General features: G+C 37.5%; 1 protein-coding gene across 3 annotated transcripts in view; it reads left to right on the top strand.

Annotated features, from left to right (window-relative positions):
• Positions 1-5,369: 5,369 nt before the first annotated feature.
• The window catches only part of LOC102477861 (B-lymphocyte antigen CD20-like), a 26,481-nt gene continuing 7,829 nt past the window's right edge, over positions 5,370-24,021 (top strand). For 2 of the 3 annotated variants that reach the window (XM_006163815.1, XM_006163814.1), the window contains exons 1-4: positions 5,370-5,468; positions 8,359-8,505; positions 10,960-11,013; positions 17,614-17,733. In XM_006163815.1, the coding sequence (XP_006163877.1) occupies positions 5,424-5,468; positions 8,359-8,505; positions 10,960-11,013; positions 17,614-17,733 (366 nt within the window). In that variant the 5' untranslated portion in view covers positions 5,370-5,423. The remainder of the gene's footprint in view (positions 5,469-8,358; positions 8,506-10,959; positions 11,014-17,613; positions 17,734-24,021) is intronic. The other variant, XM_014582242.1, reaches the window with a different exon arrangement.

Raw genomic sequence — 24,021 nt, 5'->3', positions numbered from 1 at the left:
AGCCTAAGTCAATTAATGCATAATGTAATATATTATCCTTGATGTGTTGCCTAAGTCTTCATTAGTCTTTTTTCAAAGATTCTTTTAGACATTTTTAATTCATTTTATTTTTTACATGTTCATGCAAACTAATTTTAAAAATGCATCTCACTGTTTTTGACTCATTTTGAATGCTTTCTTTTCTAGTGCATCTATCAAGCAAATGATTTTGTTTAAGTTAAAATTTCCCCCATGTGTTACCTGTAATTCTAAGTTCTTTAGTAAGGTTAACCCATTTTTCTAAAAATGCATGAGTTTTTGGTCCATAATTTTTGTACCTAAAATTATCTAAGTTCCAAAAGGTTGAGTTACAGACTCCTTAGATTCAGACTAACCCATTATTGAAGGGTACCTACCTGAGGCTTCTAACTGGACCACTTCAAGTTAATTATCATATGCAATCTGATTCTGGACTATGCTGGCCAAAGAATTATACAAATAAAGACAGAGCGCTCAAAACACAAATTTATAAAGCTCAAATTGAAGAAGCAATTCACCCATGATCTCTAGTTGCAACAAGACCAAGCATTTATTTTTCATTTGCTGGATCTTTTTTTAATGCTGTGGGTAGGCTGTGGGCCTCCTGCTCCATGTGTCTTCAATCTGGGATCTATACTACACAACAGCAGATACCTGGGATGTGATCTCACAGCAGAGGTAAATGAGTAAGAGAATCTATAGAAACTCACAATACCACATTATGCTTTGGCTCAGATATGGCATGTGTCATTTTTCCAAAGAATATCACAAGGTTGAGTTTGGTATCAGTGAGGTAGAGAATATATTCCTTCCATAGAGTCTATGGAGACACAACAAGTCACAAGGTGACATGGGATGATATAGAACCTTCTAACAGGGAAGGGGAAAAGAAATTGAGGACAATAATTTAATTGACCCATAGCAACTTCTCTGAACCATTAATAAGTCCTTGGAGACAACTAACAGCCATAACCTCTGGTGATTTTATGAATTCAAGATGCAAAAGATTGCTTTTGGTCCCATGTTTTTAGTACTCAGCCATTTGGTACTCAGCCATTTTCTGGAACACTATGAAAATACTTGATATACATCCTCTTACTCAAGTGTAACCAAAACAAAATTTCTTTGAAAAGATAAAATCTATACACCACTAATGAGACTTATTAAGAAGAGAGAAAGGAACCAGGTGAATCAAATCTGCAATGAAGCAGGTAGTATAACAACAGATGCAGGAGAAATACAACATCATTAGAGGATACTATGAACAACTATATGCCAAGAAACAAGGCAATCTGGATGAGACAGACAAATTTCTGGGAACATATACTCTACCAAGATTGAACCAGGAGGATATAGAAAGTCTGAATAGGCCCATAACAAGCCAGGAGATTGAATCAGTAATAAATAACCTCTCAACAAAGAAAAGCCCTCGGCCTGATGGTTTCACTTCTAAATTCCATAAAACTTTCAAAGAAGAGTTAAACCCCATTCTGCTCAAGTTATTTCTAAAGATCCAAAAGGGTGAATCTCTCCATAATTCATTCTGTGAAGCCTCTATCACCCTTATCCTTAAAACAGATAAGGACAGGACCAGGAAGGAAAACTATAGACCAATATCTCTGATGACTATAGACGCAAAGATTCTCAACAAGATACTAGCAAATCATATCCAACAACTTATAAAAAAGATTATACATCATGATCAGGTAGGCTTTATTCCAGGAATGCAAGGTTGGTTTAACATACACAAAACCATAAATGTAATACACCATATTAACAGGAAGAAAGATAAAAACCATATGGCCATATCGATTGATGCAGAAAAAGCATTTGATAAGATACAACATCCCTTCATGATCAAGACTCTCAGAAAAATTGGCATAGAAGGGTCATTTCTCAAAACAATAAAATCTATCTATGAAAAACCTATAGCAAACATCATCCTGAATGGAGAAAAGCTGAAAGCTTTCCCACTAAAAATTGGTACAAGACAAGGATGCCCACTTTCTCCACTCCATTTCAGTACAGTACTGGGAGTCCTCACCAACACAATCAGAAAAGAGAATAGAATAAAAGTCATTCAAATAGGAAAACAATAGGTGAAACTCTCTCTATTCACAGATGACATGATAGTATACATAGAAGACCCAATGATTTACATGAAAAAAATTCTGGAAGTAATACATGAATACAATAAAGTTGCAGGATACAAAATCAATATACAGATATCTACAGCATTTTTAATATGAACAACAGGCAACTGAGATAGAACTGAAAAAAGTTATTCCATTTACCATACCACAAAAAGTATAAGATATATAGGAATAAGTCTAACCTAAGAAGTTAAAGACCTCCACAAGGAAAACCATGAGAAGCTAAAAAAAGAAATCGAAATTGACACACACAAAAAAGTGGAAGGACATCACATGTTCCTGGATTGGAAGAATTAATATAATCAAAATGGCAATTCTACCCAAATTAATCTACATATTTAATGCAATACCAATCAAAGTACCAGTCACATTCTTCACAGACCTAGAAAAGACAATCATAAAATTCGTCTGGAATCATAAAAGACCCTGTATTGCCAAAACAATTCTGCACAAGAATAGTAGAGTGGGCAGCATCTCACTCCCTGACCCAAAAATATCCTACAAAGCTGTGGTAATCAAAACAGCATGGCACTGGCACACAAACAGATGCGTGGACCAATGGAACAGAATAGAGTCCCCAGAAATAAATTTCCAAACATACAGTCAAGTGATTTTTGACAAGGGGTTCCAGTCAATCCAGTGGGGAAAGGGAAACCTCGTCAGCAAATGGTGCTGGCAAAACTGGATTTCCACCTGCAGAAAGATGAATCTGAACCCTTACCTCTCACCTTTGACAAAAATCAAGTCGAAGTGGATCAAAGATCTAAATCTAAGACCTCAAACTATAAAACTGCCCCTAGACAACACTGGGGAAACTCTGGGAGACATTGGGGTAGGAAAGACTTCTTAAATAAGACCCCCAAAGCACAGTCAATAATCCCCAAAATAGACAAGTGGGATTACATCAGACTAAGAAATTTCTGCATGGCAAAAGACACAGTAATTAGTGTGAATAGACAGCCCTCAGAATGGGAAAATATTTTTGTAAATTATGCATCAAATAAGGAACTGATAACCAGAATACACAAGGAACTCAAGCAGCTCTTTGGAAAAAAAAAAAAAAAAAGATGATCAACCCTATTAAAAGTTGGGAGAATGAGTTGAAAAAAACACTCTCTAAGGATGACATACGAATAGACAAAAGACATATGAAAAAATGCTCAACATCCCTCATCGTAAGGGAAATGCAGATCAAAACAACAATGAGATACTACCTAATCCCAGTCAGAATGTCTAAGATTAAAAAAAAAAAAATGATATATGTTGGCGGGGGTGTGGGGGGGAGAAGGGATTGTGGCATGGCCATCCCCTCTTGGGGGGGGGTGGTGATTTCTTGCTCTCTCTCTCTCTGTGTCTCTAGTGAGCTCAGGTACCCTATAGGGGAAATCTCCCTTAGATGAAAAAAAAAAAAAAAAAAAAAAAGAAAGAAAGAAAGAAAAGAAAAGAAAAAAGAAAAACACCTGGATTTTGACAGAAAGTGGAAGAATATGGAAGATCTACTGCTGAGTGAAGCAAGCCAGGCTATAAAGGAGAGACATTATATGTTCTCACTTAATATATACCGAGTGTCCACACTCTATGACTGAAACTGATTGACTGAAGGATATACAAACACAGTAAATGGGTGTAAATACCAGATATAGTGTATGTGGAAGAGTAGGACCTGAGGAAGGACATTTAGAAGAAAAATATGGAGGCAAAGCATTAATGGGGCAAAGAAATGTGATATTATCTGTTGAAGCTATTTTACAGTTTAATCAACTGGAGTAGGGAAAAATGTTCACATATTGAAATATTCACTTTGTAAGCTAAATAATGTGATTGAATGTATAAAAGAAAATGAAATAAAAAAGAAAAAATATTAATAAATAAATAAATGATTCTTTAAAAAGAAAAAGATTCAGCTGAGTCTCACAGTGTCAGCCATCAGAATTTTTAGGGAGTTTTCCACCTCCATCTCCTTATTTATAGTGTCCCTCCATTGTTTTTTTCATATAGTGGAATATGGTAGTGGAATATGGAGGTAGATAAGCCTCCCTCACCACTCCCTACAGAAAAGAGATAAACTCAGAATGGGACGATATTGTCTTAGTGCTAAATGCAGTTTCCTGAGACATGAACTATTATTGGGGGATGTCCATCCCTTGTTCAATCAGCTATAGCTATATTGGGAGACATTCTAGTGGAGAGCAAACATAACAGTCAGGAGTCCTAACTTAGGAGGTCTTATGGATTTATGAGAGCAGATAATTGCTAGAGAAGGTGAAAATAATGGGAATAAAGCAGCCATATCAAAAGGTATCTACTCAGTCTCATTTAAAGACTGTAAAGGAAGAATGAAATCTCAGAAGCAGCTCTTGGTTTTTGTCAGGAAGTGATTAGCTATTTTGCTGAGACCAGTATCAATGAGTTGATGCAGAAAGATTCTTTCAAGGAATTCCAAAGTAGTGGAAAATCAGAGGCTGACATATTACTCCCTTATCTCAAAAATAGTTAGTTATGGGACCAGCAGATGGCATAATGGTCTGAGCTCCCACATAGTAGACTGTGGCTCAAGTCCCAGAGCCAGAAACTTAAAACTCACACCAGGTGCATTTGCATGCTTGCCTAAGATGCCAAAGGAGAATGAAAGAGAAGAGATTGTGGTGTAGCCATCCGCCCTGTGGCGGGGGAAGGGGGGGGTTGTTGATGTCTCACTTTCTGTCTCTTTCTCTCTGTCTCTCCAGCAAGTGCATATGCCCTATAGAAAAATCTCTCAAAAAATAATGTAGTTTTACCTTTTTCTCTGTATTTCTCTATAGAAAAGGAGTCCACTCACCCACTATAATTTCTACACTGTATCTTAGTCAAAAATGGCAAGAAGATTTATCATAAGAGAGGACGCCAAACCAATAGCGGTAAGGACAAAGTGTCTCTTAGGTTTATAAATTACTAGCATTGCTTCATCCTAATATAAAAGGAAATAGACATCGGGACCAGCAGTTAGCGTAATGGCTATGTCGCTGGACTCCCACGTAGTCGACCGTGGTTCGCGTCCCAGACCAGGTGGCTTAAAACTCACGCCGAGCGAGTGTGCGTGCGTGCCCAAGATCCCCACTTTCTGTCTCTTTCTCTCTGTCTCTCCAGCAAGTGCATATGCCCTATAGAAAAATCTCTCAAAAAATAATGTAGTTTTACCTTTTTCTCTGTATTTCTCTATAGAAAAGGAGTCCACTCACCCACTATAATTTCTACACTGTATCTTAGTCAAAAATGGCAAGAAGATTTATCATAAGAGAGGACGCCAAACCAATAGCGGTAAGGACAAAGTGTCTCTTAGGTTTATAAATTACTAGCATTGCTTCATCCTAATATAAAAGGAAATAGACATCGGGACCAGCAGTTAGCGTAATGGCTATGTCGCTGGACTCCCACGTAGTCGACCGTGGTTCGCGTCCCAGACCAGGTGGCTTAAAACTCACGCCGAGCGAGTGTGCGTGCGTGCCCAAGATCCCAAGAAGAGAATGGAGGAGAAGGGATTGCAGCGTGGCCATCCCCCCTGGGGGGTGATTTCTCACTTCCTGTCTCTCTGTCTCTGCCTGTCTGGCGAGCGCACGAGCCCTATAGCAAAAACCTCTCCAAAAAAAAAAAAGGAAATAGACATTAACCATATGTGTAATGAACCCTCCAAAGGAAGAAAAATCTATAGAAGCATTATTAGGTGATAACAATCAGACTAGAACTACTAACAGGACACAGATTATGGATCCATAAATCATTTCTGAATAGTTCAACATCATCGAAACCTACCCGAGATTCTGGAAAATACACCCTGATGTTGCTGATACAGAAGAGGTCCATTTTTTGGACCAACTTTGTAAATAGTTTCAAGCAAGCCTTTTAGATCATAAATGAAGTGGTTAGGTGATGGGCCCAAAACCATAGGGAATTGTAGACCCTGAGACATTATGACATCAAGTCCCACCCCAAATTCAGATCAACAGAGTCATATTCTACACCGGTGATCTTCCTCTCACTTCTTCTCAACCTCCAAATGCCGTACCTTTTTTTGTATTCTACACCAATATTTGTGCAACCTCGAACCGCATTTGGATCTAAGCCAGCAACAATGAACCTTGCAGCAATAAAATTCCCAATATATTAAGTCCATAATTACATCCAGCTCATTGAGATCTACCTGTATACTACTAGAATGCAGGCACACCTACAGGCAGCAAAGCCCCATACATAGTAGGGATAGGTGGCTTTACCCTATCTGCTAGTCTCATGGTGTTTTAAGTCTAGATTTCTTTCTCCTTCTCTCTATCTGGCCAGGGTGGTGGTAGCAATGTGTTTGAGAAGGTATTAGTATATGCCTGTCCCTAGCCACTCACTGATTTACCAGTGAGATCTACCACCTAAGAGAGAATGAAGGGTTGGGGAGCTTATATTAATTCCTCCTGCTAACACTTCTGGGTCCTTTACTGCACTCAAATTAAGTCAGTGGAGTCACGGTTCAGAAAGCAACTGAAACTGAAGATCATGGTAGTGAGCCACCACCTGGCCCCATTCTGAACTGCCATCCTCTATCTGTCTGATTGAGGCAGAAGTCACCCTAATGCATGATTTTGTGTCACTCCAAGTCAACATGATCTTCATGTGAGAAGAGTATCACCACCCAATAACCACTTCTTGACTTTCTGTGATTGTTCATTTTTATGTGTCACCTTGGCTGAGCCATGGAGTGCCCAGCCGCTGAATCAAACATTATTCTGATTATTCCTGTGAGAATGTTTGTGGATGAGATTAACATTTAAATCATTAGACTTGGAGTAAAGCTGACTGACCTCCATAATGTGGATGGACCTCATCCCATCAATTGAATGCCTAAATAGAACAAAAGCCTGACCTCCCCCTCCTACCCCTTTTCTTTTTTCTCTCCCCATGCAAAGCAAGAGGAAGGAATTCGAAGACTGCCTCCAGATTTTGTCAAATAATGGACTGTCCTGGGTCTCTAGCTTACCAGCCCACACTGCATATTTTTTACTTGATAGTCTTCAAAACATATATATTATAGGACTTCAAAAAGTTTTCAGAAAAAGTGAAATTAAAGTACAAGTTTATTTTGATGAAAAACAATTCAAAATCCGTGCATAGTTTTTTCATAATCCATTTTTTCATTAATTTTTTCAAGACTCTGTGTGTGTGTGTGTGTATGTGTGTGTATGTGCACACATGTAAGCACATGTGTATCCTATTTGTTCTGCTTCTCTGCAAAACCCTGGTTAAAAATATTTTTCATAATTTTAGTATCAAGACGCAAACCTACATACCCCCTGTGAACTTTAGGTTTAAGGTAGTCTGACTTAAATCCACTAAAAACTACCTAAGAGAGAAAGAATGGGCATTGGGGCATAAAACAGTTGCAGAGCAAGCAATGCTGGGTTCTAATCTCCAAATCAGTTCCTTCTATAGTTGTGGATATCCTTGTCATTGATACGTGTATATGACTCTTCTCCATTGGAGAATAAGGCCCAGTTCTGAGCATGGCTCCTGAGGCCCACTTTATATGAGAGTTATAGAAAACTACAGGTCACTAGAGATCCTCCCTTCATGGTTTTTGAAACAAGGCTTAGAGCTGTGGTCCAGACCATGGTTACAAAAGTCAGCACTGGGTAGAAGGGTAGCAAAGGAAAAACAAATCCTAAATCCCAGATAAGAGAGAATAAGAGAAGGAAGTAAAGCAAGGTCAAAAGTTCCTATGTGGGGTTGGTGCTAGAGAATAAGAACTGAGTCTGCACCTTGTGTTGGCCTCAGAGAACCAATCATAGGAGGCCACTGGGATTCAAGACAGAGCTTTAAAAATCTCCAGTCAACAGCTCCACCTTTCACTTGCATGCGCTCCCAAACCAAGTAGAGAAATTAAGTCTTTTACTCAATCAGAACCAACAAGAAAATTATGCTTTAATAATCTCTGAAAGCTACTATGAGACAAAAATGAATATTCCCTGTTAAAATAAATGAGAATAACTCAACCCCCAAGTATGGCTGCCATTTCTCTATCATCCTTTGTTCCTCCATGACACACAATTCTTTCAACACTACTTCACAAGTAGCAAAGTAAATTCGATATTTTTATGATCTCAGTCGCCCAAATTATAATCTATCTAATAGATTTTACTTGAGTAATAATGTCTCTCTCTCACAGGTTGTACAAATAATGACTGGCCTGATCCACATTGCACTAGGGACTCTCTGGATTCATTTTTATTTCCTAAACGAGGAGGAGCCAAATAGTGTTGGTCCTGTCCCTATATGTGTTATGATATATTACTTATTTGTGTCATCATTCTTTGTGAGTAAACCATAGTATTAATGATTTCAATTCATTTCTATTTTTCTCTGATGAATCATGTTATTGCTTAGGTGATTAAGCAATGGGCCACCAACCCAATCTCAAATTTAAAGAAATTAATTTTAGTGTGAAAACAGACTTTAAAAAGTCTTTTTGTGTTTGTCACAGGTTTTGATACATTCCTTAAAAGGGTGGTCTGTTTACGTGGAAAAAAATATTGAAGGTGTATACTTTAAGAAGAATGATTAGAGTGAATGATTTGGGTAACTATTAATATAAGACTTTTGCAGAGTGAAAACCCAAAGGCCAGAGCTTTGTGTTGGGAACCATAAAGGCAATTTTTAAGAGAGGTAATATGAGGAAAGAGAAAAGAAGAAACCTGGGTACTCAAGAGAAATTTTTGGAAATTAAACTTAGATTTTTAAAGTGGATGTTTTGAGTAAAGATAGAATAATTCCGAGGGCATAGTTGCCAACATCCCCCCAATCCCACATTTCCCCCAGAGGCATGTCCCCATTCCCATTATGTTATTACCCCCAGGAAAATCCAAACCCATGCTTTCCCCAAGTTATTTTTAGTCCACAGTTACTTCAAGTGCAGAAGTAATTTATACACTGGGGCTCCTTTTACTCATGAACAACATGGCCTAGTAATACAACTGACATTCCAACTGTATCAAGTTTCCAATTGAGCAGAAGTAGAAAGTTAACTCAAAGTCACATGTTTCCATTGAGGAGAAGGGTTTCATTAACTCCTTACCTATTCTTTGCCTCCTCAACAAAAAAAAAAAAAAAAAAGGGTCTTTAAGGAGAGATTTAACTGTAACCCAGAACTTATGCATTATGTAAAGGCTTCTGAGACATGCAAGTATAATCACTTCACTCAGAGAAGGGTCTGATAATCACTCTCTGGATTAGAGACATTATTTCTTCAGAGGATTTCCTATAGCAGGAAGGAATAGAAGGCATATACTAACACTGAGAATGTTCTAGAAAGGACTATATGTCCTTTATAAAGAGAAATTGGTTAAACTGAAAGAATACGAGTGACTTGTTTTAAAGCATATACCAAGGCCCTGTGTTCAAGATGTAGAAGGGGGGGAGACCAGTTAGCATAATGGCTATGTCGCTGGACTCCCACGTAGTCGACCGCAGTTCGCGTCCCGGACCCGGTGGCTTAAAACTCATGCCGGGTGCATGTGCATGCATGCCCAAGATCCCGAGAGGAGAATAAAGGAGAAGGGATCGCGGTGTAGCCATCCTCCCTAGGGGGTGATTTCTCGCTTTCTGTCTCTCTGTCTCTCTCTGGCGAGCACATGCACCCTATAGCCAAAAAAAAAAAGAGGGGCTTATGGCAGAATTTAGCCACAAATAATAATTACTGAATTGTATATCGATTGTGTGTCAGGCACCTCTCAAAAGCATGTCAAGTTCATTTTAACCTAATTGCCACAATAATCTCTTGAAATAGTTATTATTAATGCCCATTTTACAATGAGGAAAGCAAAGACTTCGAAAATGTAAGTAACTCTTACAGACTGGCACGACAATAAAGTATCAGAGTTAAAAATATCAAGCTAAGATTTTTTTTGCTTCTATAACAAGATCTCATATTCCTGGACTGGAAGAGTCCCAATTTCCTTCTTATATTTGAGTCATCTTCAGTTAGTGCTGCAGACAGATTGAAGGTAGGTGTAAGAGAGACCATTGGGGGAAAATTCAGCTCTTGATATACCAGAAACAACTAATCATTTCAATGGATGCCAGTAGGTGATGATAGCACCTGAGACGTGATGTTTGAGGAAAGCAGTCTGTAGCTCTTCAGACAAAATGTTTCCAAAACTGTTTTCTATTGCTGGAATAGTTTTTTGTATATTGGAAGGAGGTTTTGTAAGTGAAAGCCACCACAGTACTCACTAGAGATTCTTTTCTCATAATTCAGGTCATGAGCTTGATAACCAACAATCGAAACAAGTGAACTGTCTGCTACTTGTTCCTCATGAAATTATTGTGAGATCCCTCAGTCTTATCGTCTATGCAAATGTCTCATTTAAATGGACCAGAAACGAAAATATGTTTTCATTGCTGTAACAGAAAAATAATGAACCCATTTCTTAGAGATTCGACTAATGGTCATGGCAGAACTGAAATGTTGCCTTTTTAAATATTAAAACCACTTTCTTCAGAGAATTCAGTGATATTTTAGATATACTTTAGATATGATTATAATTCAGAATTGAGGGACAAATAAATGGGGTATTTTTTTGTTGAAGATAACTTTATAGTATTATCAACTGGACTGGGGAGAAATGCACACATGTTGGAATATTCACTGTGCAAGCTAAGTAATGGTGATTGAGTGTATAAAAGAACTTGAAATAAAATTAAAAAAAAAAAGAATTGAGGGGATTGTCCTAAGTGATAAGTGTTTATAAATGTCTGTGTCCATCCCCAGTTCATCAACTCAGGAGCCAGCAGTGTCTTTCAGAAGCCTCCTACACGATGTAAGGTATGCCGGAATCTTTGGAACGACTCCAGGGATAAAAATGTTACCAGTCACAAGGGAGGAGCAATTATTGATTCTGAGCCAGCTTTGAGGGGAGGAAGAAATGCTTATCCAAAGGCTGAGATGAACACGATCAGTTTTTATAAAGATGTGCTTCGTTGCATCTTTCGTGTGTGGGTATTGAGGAGTGTGTAGAGTGAGCAGTAAAATTTCGTAAAAAGACAGATGAGTGCATCTCCCTTGAATAAGTCATTTCTACCTATCTGGTGGAGTATATGTAACCAAGCAAAACTCTGTCCTGTGAGTCAAAGCATTGAGAAGACAGGAAAAATAGTAGAGTAAACTTAGGAGATCATTGTTGAGTTAAGGAAGGGGATAAGGGAAAATATTGTATGAAATGAGAAATGCCAAGGCCAACTCTTGGCCTGGTGGTAAAGGCAGCTGGATCCCACATGCCAACCCCATGGTTTGAGTTCTGGACCCAGTGCTTGAAAACCACTCCAAGTATGTGTGCATGAATGCCCAAAATCCTGAAAGGAGGGAGAAATGAAGGAGAAAGGATTGCAGTGTGATCATGCCCTATGGGGAATGCTTTCTCAGTTTTATTTTTCTTCTCTCTTTCTCCTCTTTTCTTGTCTCTCTCCTGCTAGTGCATGCAGCCTCTGACAAATAAAAATAAAAATAAAAGCAACTAACCAGAAAACAAAAAGAAAGAACTGCTTTCAGCAAACCCAGATCTAGAGACTATCGTTAGAATACGAACCAGATATTATTCCAATACATCCCATAAAGGACAGTCCCTTTCTCCTTAGAACTTCCCTTCCCACCTTCCTTGACTCTTATGGACACAGTCACAGCTCTGGAGGCAGATCGCCATGCTTAAATTCAAATTCTCACTACCCTACTACTGTACTAATGTAGAGCAGGTCACATTTGCCATGTGACCTTGGGCAAATTACTCTGTGCTTCACTCTCCTTATCTGAGAAAATATGGATAATCGTGGTAAACATGATAAGTAAGAAAATAATGCTAACAGTGATAAGAAGGACAAAGAAAAGAAAGCTGCCATTGGAGAGCTATGTTTTCTTTTTTTTGAAAGATTTTTGCTATATGGTGCATGTATTCATCAGAAAGAGAGAGAGACAGAAAGTGATAAATCACCCCTGGAGGGATGACCACACTACAATCTCTTCTCCTCCAGTCTCCTCCTGGGATTTGGGGCACACATGCACATGCACCCAACATGAGTTTTAAGTCCCTGGGTCCAGGCCTCAAAGTGTGAACTGTGGTCAACTACATGTGAGTCCAGTGAAATAACCGTTAAGCCATCTGCTGGTCCCTATGATTTTTTTTGTTGTTGTTGTTGTTAGAGAGAATATGCACTTGCTAGAGAAAAATTGAGAGACAGCAACCCTGTGTAGGGTATGGTCACACCTCAGTCTTCATTCCTGCACATCCACTCATCAGGGTTTTGGGCAGGCATGCACACGTGCCTAGTGTACCTTTCAAGCTACTGGGTGCCAGGATTTGAACCACAGTTGACTGTGTGGGATCCTGCTTCCATGCACAGCTACTATGTTACAAAGCTGACTCTATATGTATTCTTTTTTTTTTTAACACCTACCTATACAAGTATACTTAAATAAGTTGCCTTGTTTGCTGAATGGTATTAGAACAACAGTGAAATTAAAGTTAAGATTGCTGAGATTTTTATGTGTTATTCATTACGATTGCCCACTTCTCAGAAAATCTTTATTTTCTGTAAATGAAACCCATTTAAATTCTGCTTATATTTCAATACTTGAAAACAATGTTTCCCCTCCACTTCTTTCCCTTTTAAATAAGACCACACTAGACTTTTTTCCTACAGCAGAAGCTTGATTCAGTTCTTTCAGAAAACACTGACAAAATAAATTTCAGTTGTAAATTCACAGATATAAGCTTCAAAGCATAAAGTTATTAATGTCAAAAATACAGGCAATATTTATAACAACAACTTACAGATACAAACAAGTGATAAACTACAATTTCACAAAAGATCGAAAATATTTTGCACATTTGTCAAATCTTTCTTTTCGGCAAAGTACTCTTTTGATGACAAATACATTAACACTGAAGGCTTGAGAAACAGACCTCACTAAAATAATCTAGCCAGTAATTAATAAAATAGGTCACTAGAGTGAACTATTTCCAGACAACGCAAAAAAAAGTTTTTATTTGATTTTCTGTTGTAAACATAAGTCTATCATTTATAGCCTTCACAATTTTTGCAGGTTAACTTTCATAATTTGATAAAACACTCATGAAACAATGTGAAGACTAGTTTAAGAGACAAAGGGGGGGCTATGTTTTAGTTTTTGTTTTTGTTTTGAGAGAGATTTTTTGCTATAGGGTACATGGGCTCGCTAGACAGACCAAGACAGAAAGTGAGAAATCACCCCCTAGTGGGGATGCCCTCGCGGCAATCTCTTCTCCTCTATTCTCTTCTTGGGATCTTGGGCATGCATGCGTATGTGCCCAGTGTGAGTTTTAAGCCCCCAAATTAGGGACTTGAACTATAGTCGACTACATGGGAGTCCAGCAATGTAACTATTATACCATTTGCTGGTCCCAGGAGGGCTATGTTTTTAAGTAATATGATCCAAACAGGTCTTATTAAGAAGATACACTCAGTTTTTGTTGGCTGCTTTCTTGTATGGTATATGGATCAAACTTTCTTGTTTCTTTGCCTGTCTCATAATAGTTTCTGTTGGTGACTGGACATTTTAGATAATTATAGCAACTCTGGATATTGACTCCTACTCAGGGCTTGTTATTGTTATTTGCTTGATTTTTATTAATTACTGGCTGGATTAGTTTAGTGAGGTCTGTTTCTCAGCCCTCAGTGTTAAACTCTGATGATGATCTCTGAGGGTGCAGCTTTGGCCATGCCCGTAATCACCCTCGGATGACTGATATTTGTTGTCGTTGGCTATAGGGTGCATATGCTTGCCAGAGAGCCAGAGTGTAGGAGAGGAAAAGGCACCCTCTGTGAGAAATGGCCATACCACAATCCTTTCTCCACCCTCTAGCCCTCCTTTTGGGATGTTGGGCATACATGCACACATGCCTGTTTCTCGAGCCTATGGATCTGGACCCAAATCATGCAGTTAGCCTAGTGGGTGTGTTCTTCATTATATAACTTAGTCAGGGAGTTCTGAGTCATTAGCTCCTACAGGGTCCAGACCCAGTCCAACACTGATTTTTGGAGGGGCTCTTCTTGTCTTTGTTCTTAATCATATCCAGCCATTAGCTCTACTACTGATCTTTTAGGGACATGCATTTCTTCACAGAGAATTCAAACAAGTGTGACCTTTGAAGGGATAATTCCCCAAATCTGTGTTTGAGATTTGTTCAGATCTAAGGAGGGCTCTTCCTAGTTCTCTTTCCCCACCTCTCTGTGGAAAATTAGCTGGCCTACTGCTTAGCCTGTATCTCCTATTAACCTATCAATACCTGATTGTCATTGCAACTTCCATTGCTCTCATTTTATTTTGTTTGTTTGTTGTTGTTTGTAGTACTCCTAGGTTTAAACTTACCACATAAGTTACCTCCTTTGGTGAGAGTTCCATTCTACAACCTACACCCCCTAGACCCTGGTCCAAGAGTGAGAAAAGGGGGAAAACGGAGCCCTTCTCTCTAAGGGGCACTCCCACTTTTAAGAGCTGAGGGTTTGTTGAATGAAGAGGTGAGGGACAGCAGCTCCAGGTCTCCTTAGCTTGTCTCTCATAGGAGGACACTCTACCCCACAACTCAGTACAGGAATGGTCATGATCCAATATTCTCAGTGGTGCCACACCCAAGATGGGGCTTCCAACTCATTAGTGGAAGCTAAGCAGAAAAAGAGAGTACTTGCAGTATTTATGTAGGAGTTGCCCTCCAAACAAGTACCTGGAAGCAGATTTAGAAATGCTGTGAGGATGTGCAGTGAGTGAATGTAAAATAAATACATTTTTAAAAATAAAATAAAATAAATGAATGAATACATTTTTAAATGCTAATTAGATGACCTGTTCCTTCCATAAAGATAATACTAGATACACACACACATATATACATATATATAATATAGTTCTATTTATATTTAATCACTATACGTCTTTACAGCATAAAAAATTGTTTTTCCCAGCAATACAGTGTATATTAGTCAAGTCATAGATATTGCCATGTACATTATCATAAGCTTTACATTTTTGTTTCTGATTTTCCCCAATCCCTCGTTATCCACCCCTTCTTAAACTGTTTATAGTATATTCAGTTGCCCTCCCTGCTATAATACCTTCTAATTGTTCAGTTTCTGCCACACAGTGCAGACATTCAGTATAAAGTAGGAAAAAGAAAATCTCTTTAGTAAATGGTGCTAGAAAAACTGGATATTCACCTGCAGAAAAATGAAACTGGACCCTATCTTTCACCACTAATAATGATCAACTCAAAATGAATCAAAGATCTAAACAAAACTTCAAACTATGAAACTACTGATGGAAAACACAAAGGAAACTCTTGGAGACATTGGAGTAGGCAAAGTTTTTGTTAAGTTTTTGCTAAAAAGAGCATGTGCTTAGCAGTTGAAATATGGGCAATGAGTTGAACAGACAACTGTCCAAGGAAGACATGTGAATGGCAAGAAAAATAAAAAACTATGAAAACATGCTCAACATCTCTTATCATAAGAGAAATGCAAACCAAAATCACAATGAGATACCACTTAATCCCAGCCAGAATGGCTAAGATTTTTAAAATACAGAATGATAAATGCTTGTAAAGCTGTGGTGAAAAGAGAACCTTCCTACACTGTTGGTAAGAATGTAAAGTAGTACAGCCACTGAGGAGCCCTGTTGGCTATACCAACCTAGAGTGAGCTTTCTGAGCTGACAGGAAGAAGGAAAAGTATAGTGCTTGGCTCAGATACCACAGGCGTACAGTTTTCACTGAGTTTTAATAGATTTTCGTGGATAAATTTTTCTTCATTTACTATATAACCTTAGAACTATTTCCAGAGATTTTAAATGACTAAGATTCTTTTTTTTTTTCTTAGTGATTTTTACAGGTTTGACTTGGGAGTTAGTTCAGAGTTCCTCACACTTTCATGCTGGAAGCAGAACCTTTCCAAAGTAATAATGTCGTGTACTTAAATGAGTAGACTATCGCTACATATCTATAAAGATAACATTAAAAATCCTTAAAACATACTAGGTTACTCATAATCTATCCCATGCCCACCTTTCTAACCACCTTTTATTCAACTCTCCTGTAACAGTACACATTCCAGCAATACTGAATTCCAATTCTTCCCTGAAGGCCAGCTTCCTCTGCTTCTGAAAATTTAGATACACTTCTGTGATATACTTTCCTCATTTTTTTCCACCATTGTGAACTGCATCTGAAAAATGAAACTGGGCCAGATAACATCTGGCTGGCTATCTTAGGAAAGACATGGTTTATTGGGAAGATGCTAGACTTTTAGCTTCTACAAAAGGTGAAGTTCTGGGGTGTTACATCATAGCTACCCTCTAGCACCCAAGGTCACCAGTGCCTCACTGCATAACACCACAGCTGCTTCTGTCAGGAATGAATTCCAGTATTTTCTTCATCTTTAAATCATTTGTTCAAGATTCACTGTACTTAAGAGGAACATCTCATTGGTCATGGTCTGGCGTGGCTTTAAGTGACTGGGAAAAATGAAGTCTTCCTCCTTTGACTTTCATGGTAGAAACTGAATAGACATTTTTATGAAGACTAAACCAATGAAGATGCCCCATGCTAGACAGCAAAAAATATATATTTTATATATAGTGAGGGAGAGGTTTTGGGGTTTTTGGGGGGTTTTTTGTTTGTTTTTTGCCACAGAGCTGGCATTTTATTTTGACCCCATAGGGGTTGGTCATAGAGTGCATGTGCTTGCCAGATAGAGACAGAGAGAGAGAGAAAGTGAGAAATCACTCTTCAGTGGGATGACTATACCACAATCCCTTGTCCTCCATTCTCCTCTTGGGATTACAGACATGCATGTACATGCACCTGGCATGATTTTCAAGCCACCAAGTGCAGGACTCTAACTACCGTGCTATGGTGGGCAATGTGGGAATCCAGCACCTTAACCACCATGACACCTTTTGGCCCCATTGAAAATTTTTAAGTAGCAAAGTGACTTTACTGAGAGAGGGATAACATTAAATCCCAAACAAGAAGCTTATTCATAGTATGACATTATATTTTATTAAATGAAATAAACTGTTTATAGTTTTATCTCCCCCATTAGACTTTTAGATTCTTAAATAAAGGTTGATCTTATCTTTAGCATAATGTTTAGTACATTATAAGACTGTAATTATATGTTGAATGAATAAATAAATGCTTCTTCTGAAGAAAATATTTTATCCTGCTGGCCTCTAGAGAAATTTGAATAGAGTCCTGATAGCAACTATTTTAAGATTCCAGATAATCAGCCAAAAGGGGATAAAATTGAACTTTAATATTCTAGCCAGTATGGCAGTCTGATTACTTCACCAAAATCTATTTCTGCTGTGCGTGATCGGTTTTCCTTTGTGTGTCTATTACAGCTTGTTTACACCATTGTAATGAACATCCTAAGTATCTGCATGGCCATAATTGGTTTAATTATAATAATCATTGAATCTTTAATTTTTGAATCAAAAGGAGTTGAATACTCTTGGTCAAATGTAAGTATCAATTTTTAAAATAACTTACTCTAAATTTTGTAAATAAATGAAAAAGCCATGGTGAATGATGTATTTTTTACTTTATTTGTTTACAGTCATTCACTGTACATCAATACAGTACACAAAATGAGATTTTCCATTCAGAATACATTGTATATTAATTCAATCAAGGATAACCACACATGTTATCATCAGCAATTTTCTATTTCTTGTTTCTTATATATTCTGCTTTTTTTTGTTTCCCCCTTGCTTCCCTACCTCTCACCCTCTGCCACTTTCCCCCCTCCTCTCACACTGTCTCTGGTATCTACAGTTGTTTTCATGCCTTTTTTTTTTTCACATATTATTGATTCACTGAATAACTTAATTAAGAACTTTCAATAGCAAGCACAGCTGATATATACATATCTATGAACACATGTCTGACTATAGGTGAGGAAGGTGAACATACTAGAAAGTAGCACCTTACTGGGGCTATATAGCTTACTACAGCCATTAAATGGGTATTAATATGTATTTTTAATGCATTTTTTTAATTTTAAGAAAAACAGTTTTAATTTTAATAGATCAAGTTAAAAAATGTTAAGAGAAATTTGTTTAAAACTTAAAATCAAGAAAAAGGTCAGGATTCAGTTCAAGTACTAGGTAGATGAACCTATCAATAGTTCAAGAGAAGACAAAAATCCTTTAATATGGAAATCAAAGCATCAAAGAAAATCAGTAATGTTTTAGTCTAAAGTCAAAAAATTCTATTTCACTAGTTCAAACTCATATAATTAATCTCGCTTGTATTCAATTTGCTGTGTTATGATCTGATCTTTCTATTTAAATCCTGAAAGTTAATATTCAACATTATTATTGACATTTGTGAACGTATCCCTGCCATTAAGTTGGCCTTTTTCTTGGTCATCTTTGGTTCTTTTATTTCTGTCTGTCTTTCGTTTTCCTGGCATAGCACTCCCTTCAGCACATCTCAAAGAGCTGGTATGGTGTGGGTAAATTCATTCATGTTTTGTTTATCTGAGAATTTTGGGGGTCTTTCTTCTGATATGAACGATAATCTTGCCAGATATAGTGTTCTTCATTGAAATTGTTTTTCACTTAACACTTTGAATATATTTTCCCATTCTTTCCTTGCTCGCATTGTTTCTGATGTTAGCCTGTGGGATATCCTTTGACAGTAACTTGATGTTTCTCTCTTGCCAATTTTGGTATCTTGTCTCTGTCTGCGGTTTTTGTCAATCTGGCTATGATGTGCCTTAGGGAAATCTTCTTAGGTTGATTCTATGTAGAGTCCTTTGTATTCCTTGGGTCCGGATATTTGAATGCCTCTCTAGGTTTGGAAAGTTTTCTTTCAAGATTTCACAAAATAGATTATCAATGCCCTTATTAGTTTCTTCACTTTCTGGGATACCAATGGTCCAGATGTTTGGGCGCTTAACAGTATCTAGTATTACTCGTATGTTTTTGTCATTTTGGGGGGTTATTTTCTGTCTTCTTGGTGAATTTTTCTAGGTCAGATGTTCTATCTTCAGCATATGAGACTTGATCTCCTGCATGATCTAATCTTTGGATATTTTCGAGAGGTTTTAATTTCCTGTATTGCAGCCTTCATCTCTTAACTATTCCATTTGATTCTTTTTTATAATGTGTATTTCCTCTTTCAGATCCTGCAGGAACTTCCTCACCTCCTGGAACTCATCTCTTCTGCTAACTTTCTGGAGTTCATTGTCTCTCTTCTCTTGCCTCTCTGTTAGCTTTGTCACTATGAATATTTATAATTCTTTATCTGACATTTCTATGAGTTCCCTGATGCATGAACGGGCTGCTCAGAACTCAAATACAGATGGCTGCTGATTGGCTTATCCTATGGGTGCAGGGGGAAAGGTAAGAATAAAAAAATGACAGTGAGCTAAGAAATTTTAAAATGTTTTACAAATTAAAAATAGAGAGATGGAGAAAGACAGAATAAGTAGGGTGCTCTAACCTGGTTCTTGGCTAGATCTGAGGAGCAGGAAGGTAAAGTCTGGGTAGAGGGTCTTCAGTGGTCCCTATCCAATGATGTATGTTGGAAGTGAGTAATGTATAAAACAGACAACCAAATTTGTTAGCCATCTTTGGCATAAAAATATAAAATAAACTGTATTTTCTCTGAATTTGTGCTTTGGGCATTTTAAAAAGTCAGTTTTTCTTCAAACTTTGGAAACACCAGAAGGCTCAAAAAAAAAATTATTATTTGAAGGTAAAATGTCAGGATATCTAGAAAACTCCCAAAGGCTTATTGAAAAACTTCTGCAGCAAATGAAGCAATTTTTTAGTAAGGTGACTAGCTAAAATAAAAACCTATATAAAGCAATAAATTTTATTTACACTAAAAATAACCACATAGATATTGAAAGGGAAAAAATAAATAAATAGCTTAATCAAAATAACAGCAAAAGTAATAAAGCATATTATAAATAACTGAATACTTTGACAAACTATGTTCTTGAGTACAAATTCACAGCATCATAAAATTGCATGTTTCTGCATATTGCTATATAATTATGATACAATTTTATTCAGAATTTCAACAGTGTCAGAAGTAATACAATAAAATTACTCTAAAATACATATGGATAGGAGAATAATTATGTGAAAATTGCTAAGTCTAGAAGTCACACAATGGTTGGGGAGGGCCAGAGAACTTGCTATCCTATATTAAAACTTGTTACTAGGTTAGAATAATTTTTTTTAAAGTATAGTATTTACATGCTAAAAGTGAAAATGATCAAAGAACAGGATAAAGAGTTGAGAAACAAGCCAAGTATAAGTCAAAATATATTACTTTGTGAGAAATAGCACTACCAGTCAATAAGGAAAGGATGAAACTTAAATATTATCAAATGAGTGAACTATCCATTTCATAGACAATAAGAGTGGGCATCTACTTTGCATTGGAGGCTATCGGGCCAGTAGGTGGCATGGGTCTCACAAAGCCAACTCCACAGTTTGAACCCCGGACCCAGCAGTTTGAAAATCACAACAGGTAAGTGTCCATGCATGTCTAAAATCTCAGGGAAAATAGTGGAGAAGGGATTTGCGGCATGATCATCCCTTGGGGGTGATTTCTCACTTTCCCTCTCTTTGTCACCATCTCTAATGAGCACATGCACTGTAGAGAATAAAAAATTAATAAAAATTTTTTTAAACTTTTTAAAAATCACAGATTCAGTATATAAGTCTATAAACTATAAAAGCTAGCATAAAGTATAGATGTGATATACTAGCTACAAAAGAAAGAGAGAAAATCAAGAAGCAAAAGAGATAAAGAAACCTATTTCATGTCACAAATATTTATATTTTTTATACAATACAGGCCAAGACAATAACCTAAAGAATAAGGTCACCCATTGGGTTGAGAGGGTAGAACCACCATCCAATGAACCAAAAATCAGAATGCTTTCCCAAAAGGGCCAGAGACAAAGCCACAGATGATTATTCTCAAGCCTTGAAATGTAATGAAATTTGTTCTGTTGGTTTTGAGACTTGCTTAGAGCCCACGACTCCTTTTGTTCCCTTCTTTCTTCATTTTTGAATGAGAAGGTAGATCATATATGCCTATACCGCCACTGTATTTTGGAAGCAGAAAGCTTGTCTCCTGGCTTGACAAGTTCACAGATAGAATTTTATCCCAGGATGAACCATGTTATGAATCTCATGCACAACTGATTTAGATGATGAGATTTGGAGCTTTTTGATTTGATAATATTTAGTATATATTTTGGACTTCAAAGTTGATGCTAGAAGGGATTAAAACTTTTACAGATGTTGTGATCAAGTAAATATATTTTGAATGCCCTTTACAAAGGAAGAACACGACTTTGGCAACTAGAGGTAGACAGTTAGAGGTCAAATGGTGTCCCCCCACCTCAAATGATTTGTTGAAGTGCCAACCAAAACCACCTCAGGATGTGACATTTGTTGGGAATGGAATCATGGAAGATATAATTATGATCATGGAAGATATAATTGTTAAGACAAGGTCATACTGCAATAGGATGGGCCATCATTTTAATAGAGGGTCAGCTGAAAAGTCCTGATGTAGTTTCTATTTTTTTCTATGTAAAAAAGTGTTGTGAGTTTCCCAATGACCCCAAAACTGGCATCCTTATTAGAAGAGGGAAAGCTGCACACAGGCACATAAGAAAAATGGCCATATAAGCACAAAAGCAAAGATAGGAAGTGTACTACTAAAATCAAGGAACACCTGGGGCCACCAAAATCTGAAAGAGACAAGGAAGGCTCTTACTCTAGAGGCTTTAAAGGGAGCATGGTCCCACCAGTACTCTGAGTTTGGACTTTCAGCCTCTATATTAATGAGACAGTGAATTTCTGTATTGTTAAATCACAAAGTTTGTGGCATTATACTTTATTGTATCAGTCTTAGGAAACAAAGACAGGAAACCAGTAAAGGACCATTCATTCTTCTCCTGTCATTTTTTTTTTTTTGAGAGCATTTTTTTTGTTTTTTGTTTTTTTTTTCCTCTACAGAGTGTGTGTGCACGCCAGAAAGACAGAGAGAGATAGAGAAACAGAAAGCGAGAAATCATCCCCTGGGGTGATGGCCACACTGCAATCCCTTTTCCTCCATTCTCCTCTTGGGATCTTGGGCACGCACACACACACGCCCGGCGTGAGTTTAAGCCACTGAGTCTGGGACTCGAAGCGGGTGACTACATGGAAGTCCAGCGACATAGCCATTACACTATCTGCTGGTCCCTCTCCTGTCATGGTTTGAACCCAATGAGATAAGACAAAAGAATCAATCATATGTAGACAAAACTATCAGATTTATTATTGATTATTACAGTTGGAAGATAAGTTTTTTGTTTGGTTTATTTTTAGGTTTTGGCCATAGAGCACATGCACTCACCAGAGAGGGACAGAAAGAGACAGTGAGAGGAAAAAGTGAGAAATCACTGTCCAGGTCAGATGGCCATGATACACTCCATCTCCTCCATTCTCCTGAGATTTGGAGCACACACACACACACACACACACACACACACATACTCAGCATGATTTTCAGATTGTTGGATCTTAGCCTCAAACCACGGTCAGTCTTGTGGAAGTCCAGCATCTTAACCATCATTCTACCTGCTGGTCCCAGAGAACAAGTTTCAAATCTTTGGCCAAATGAGCTTGCTAATACCTCCTTTTATAAATTAAACTTACCTACTTAAAGATAAACTACAAACCAAGGACATCCCGATGCTGGGATGCAATGTTGAGGAGAACATTTAGTCATAAATACAGTCCATTCTGAAAAAGCAGAACCTAGAAGGAGCTGGGTTTCTTCTCTGAAGGTCACCAACTGAATTAGCTCCTGCTCTTCAGTTAGGAAGTTATAATTGGAGGGTACTGAGAAACATCAGAAGTCATTTTCACCTGTTTCTAAGAAAAGACTCCTACTTTGGGTCATATAAGAATGTGGAAAGAGAGAATGGTTTCACTTAATTCAAGAATAATGTTATGAGACATGAATTAAAAGAAAATAGAATATAAAGTTATACATGTACTAAATGTAATAGTATGAAACATGGATCATTCAATCAATCTCACCAAAAGAGATTATAAAAAGATTTTTAAAAAGGGCATCCATAGACAAACCCTAAGTATCTCAACACATTATGATACTGTAGGTTATCTCTCTCCTTTCAGTGTCATTATATGTAAAATAGAAATGAAAGTACCGTGTAGGATTGTCACTAGAATTAAAGTGCTTAACATAATGTTTGGCACATGTGTAAGTGGAAACATATTTAGGTGTTATTAAAAATATCCAAAAATAATCATAGTTTGTGAGCTTATGGAATTTGTAAAACTTCATAATTACAGAGCCTCTTTATTCCCACATGGGGCAGAGATGCAGTTGAAGAGACTGAACTCAGGCACACTGAAGGTGACCAACCTTGGAAAGTACACTCACTCCTGTCTCTGAGTCGTACTGGAATAGGGCAGGCCATTAATTCAGTATAACTGGCCTCTTTCGCAAAGTACAGGAAACGACTTTTCTCCCATATGCCATTTTTATCCTGTAGATTGGACTCACCAAAAGAGAGAACAGTTACCTTTGATCCTCTCCCTGAGATTTCACTAACTAACCTTATACAGCAGGAAGGAAGAATGAAGAAGGTCAACATACCCAGTTTCATCATGAGCTGTTGTCTCCTGAGCTCAACCAGCCCCCAAGGAGAATAATTTATCCCTAACTGAAGCACTGAACCAACTCTTTCCCACTCCCCC

The sequence above is a fragment of the Tupaia chinensis genome, unplaced genomic scaffold (genome assembly GCF_000334495.1).
Source record: "Tupaia chinensis unplaced genomic scaffold, TupChi_1.0 Scaffold143204_1, whole genome shotgun sequence".
NCBI classification, from domain to species: Eukaryota; Metazoa; Chordata; class Mammalia; order Scandentia; family Tupaiidae; genus Tupaia; species Tupaia belangeri.
Note: the sequence above shows the minus strand (reverse complement) of the source record. Positions and strands in the feature narration are given on the sequence as shown.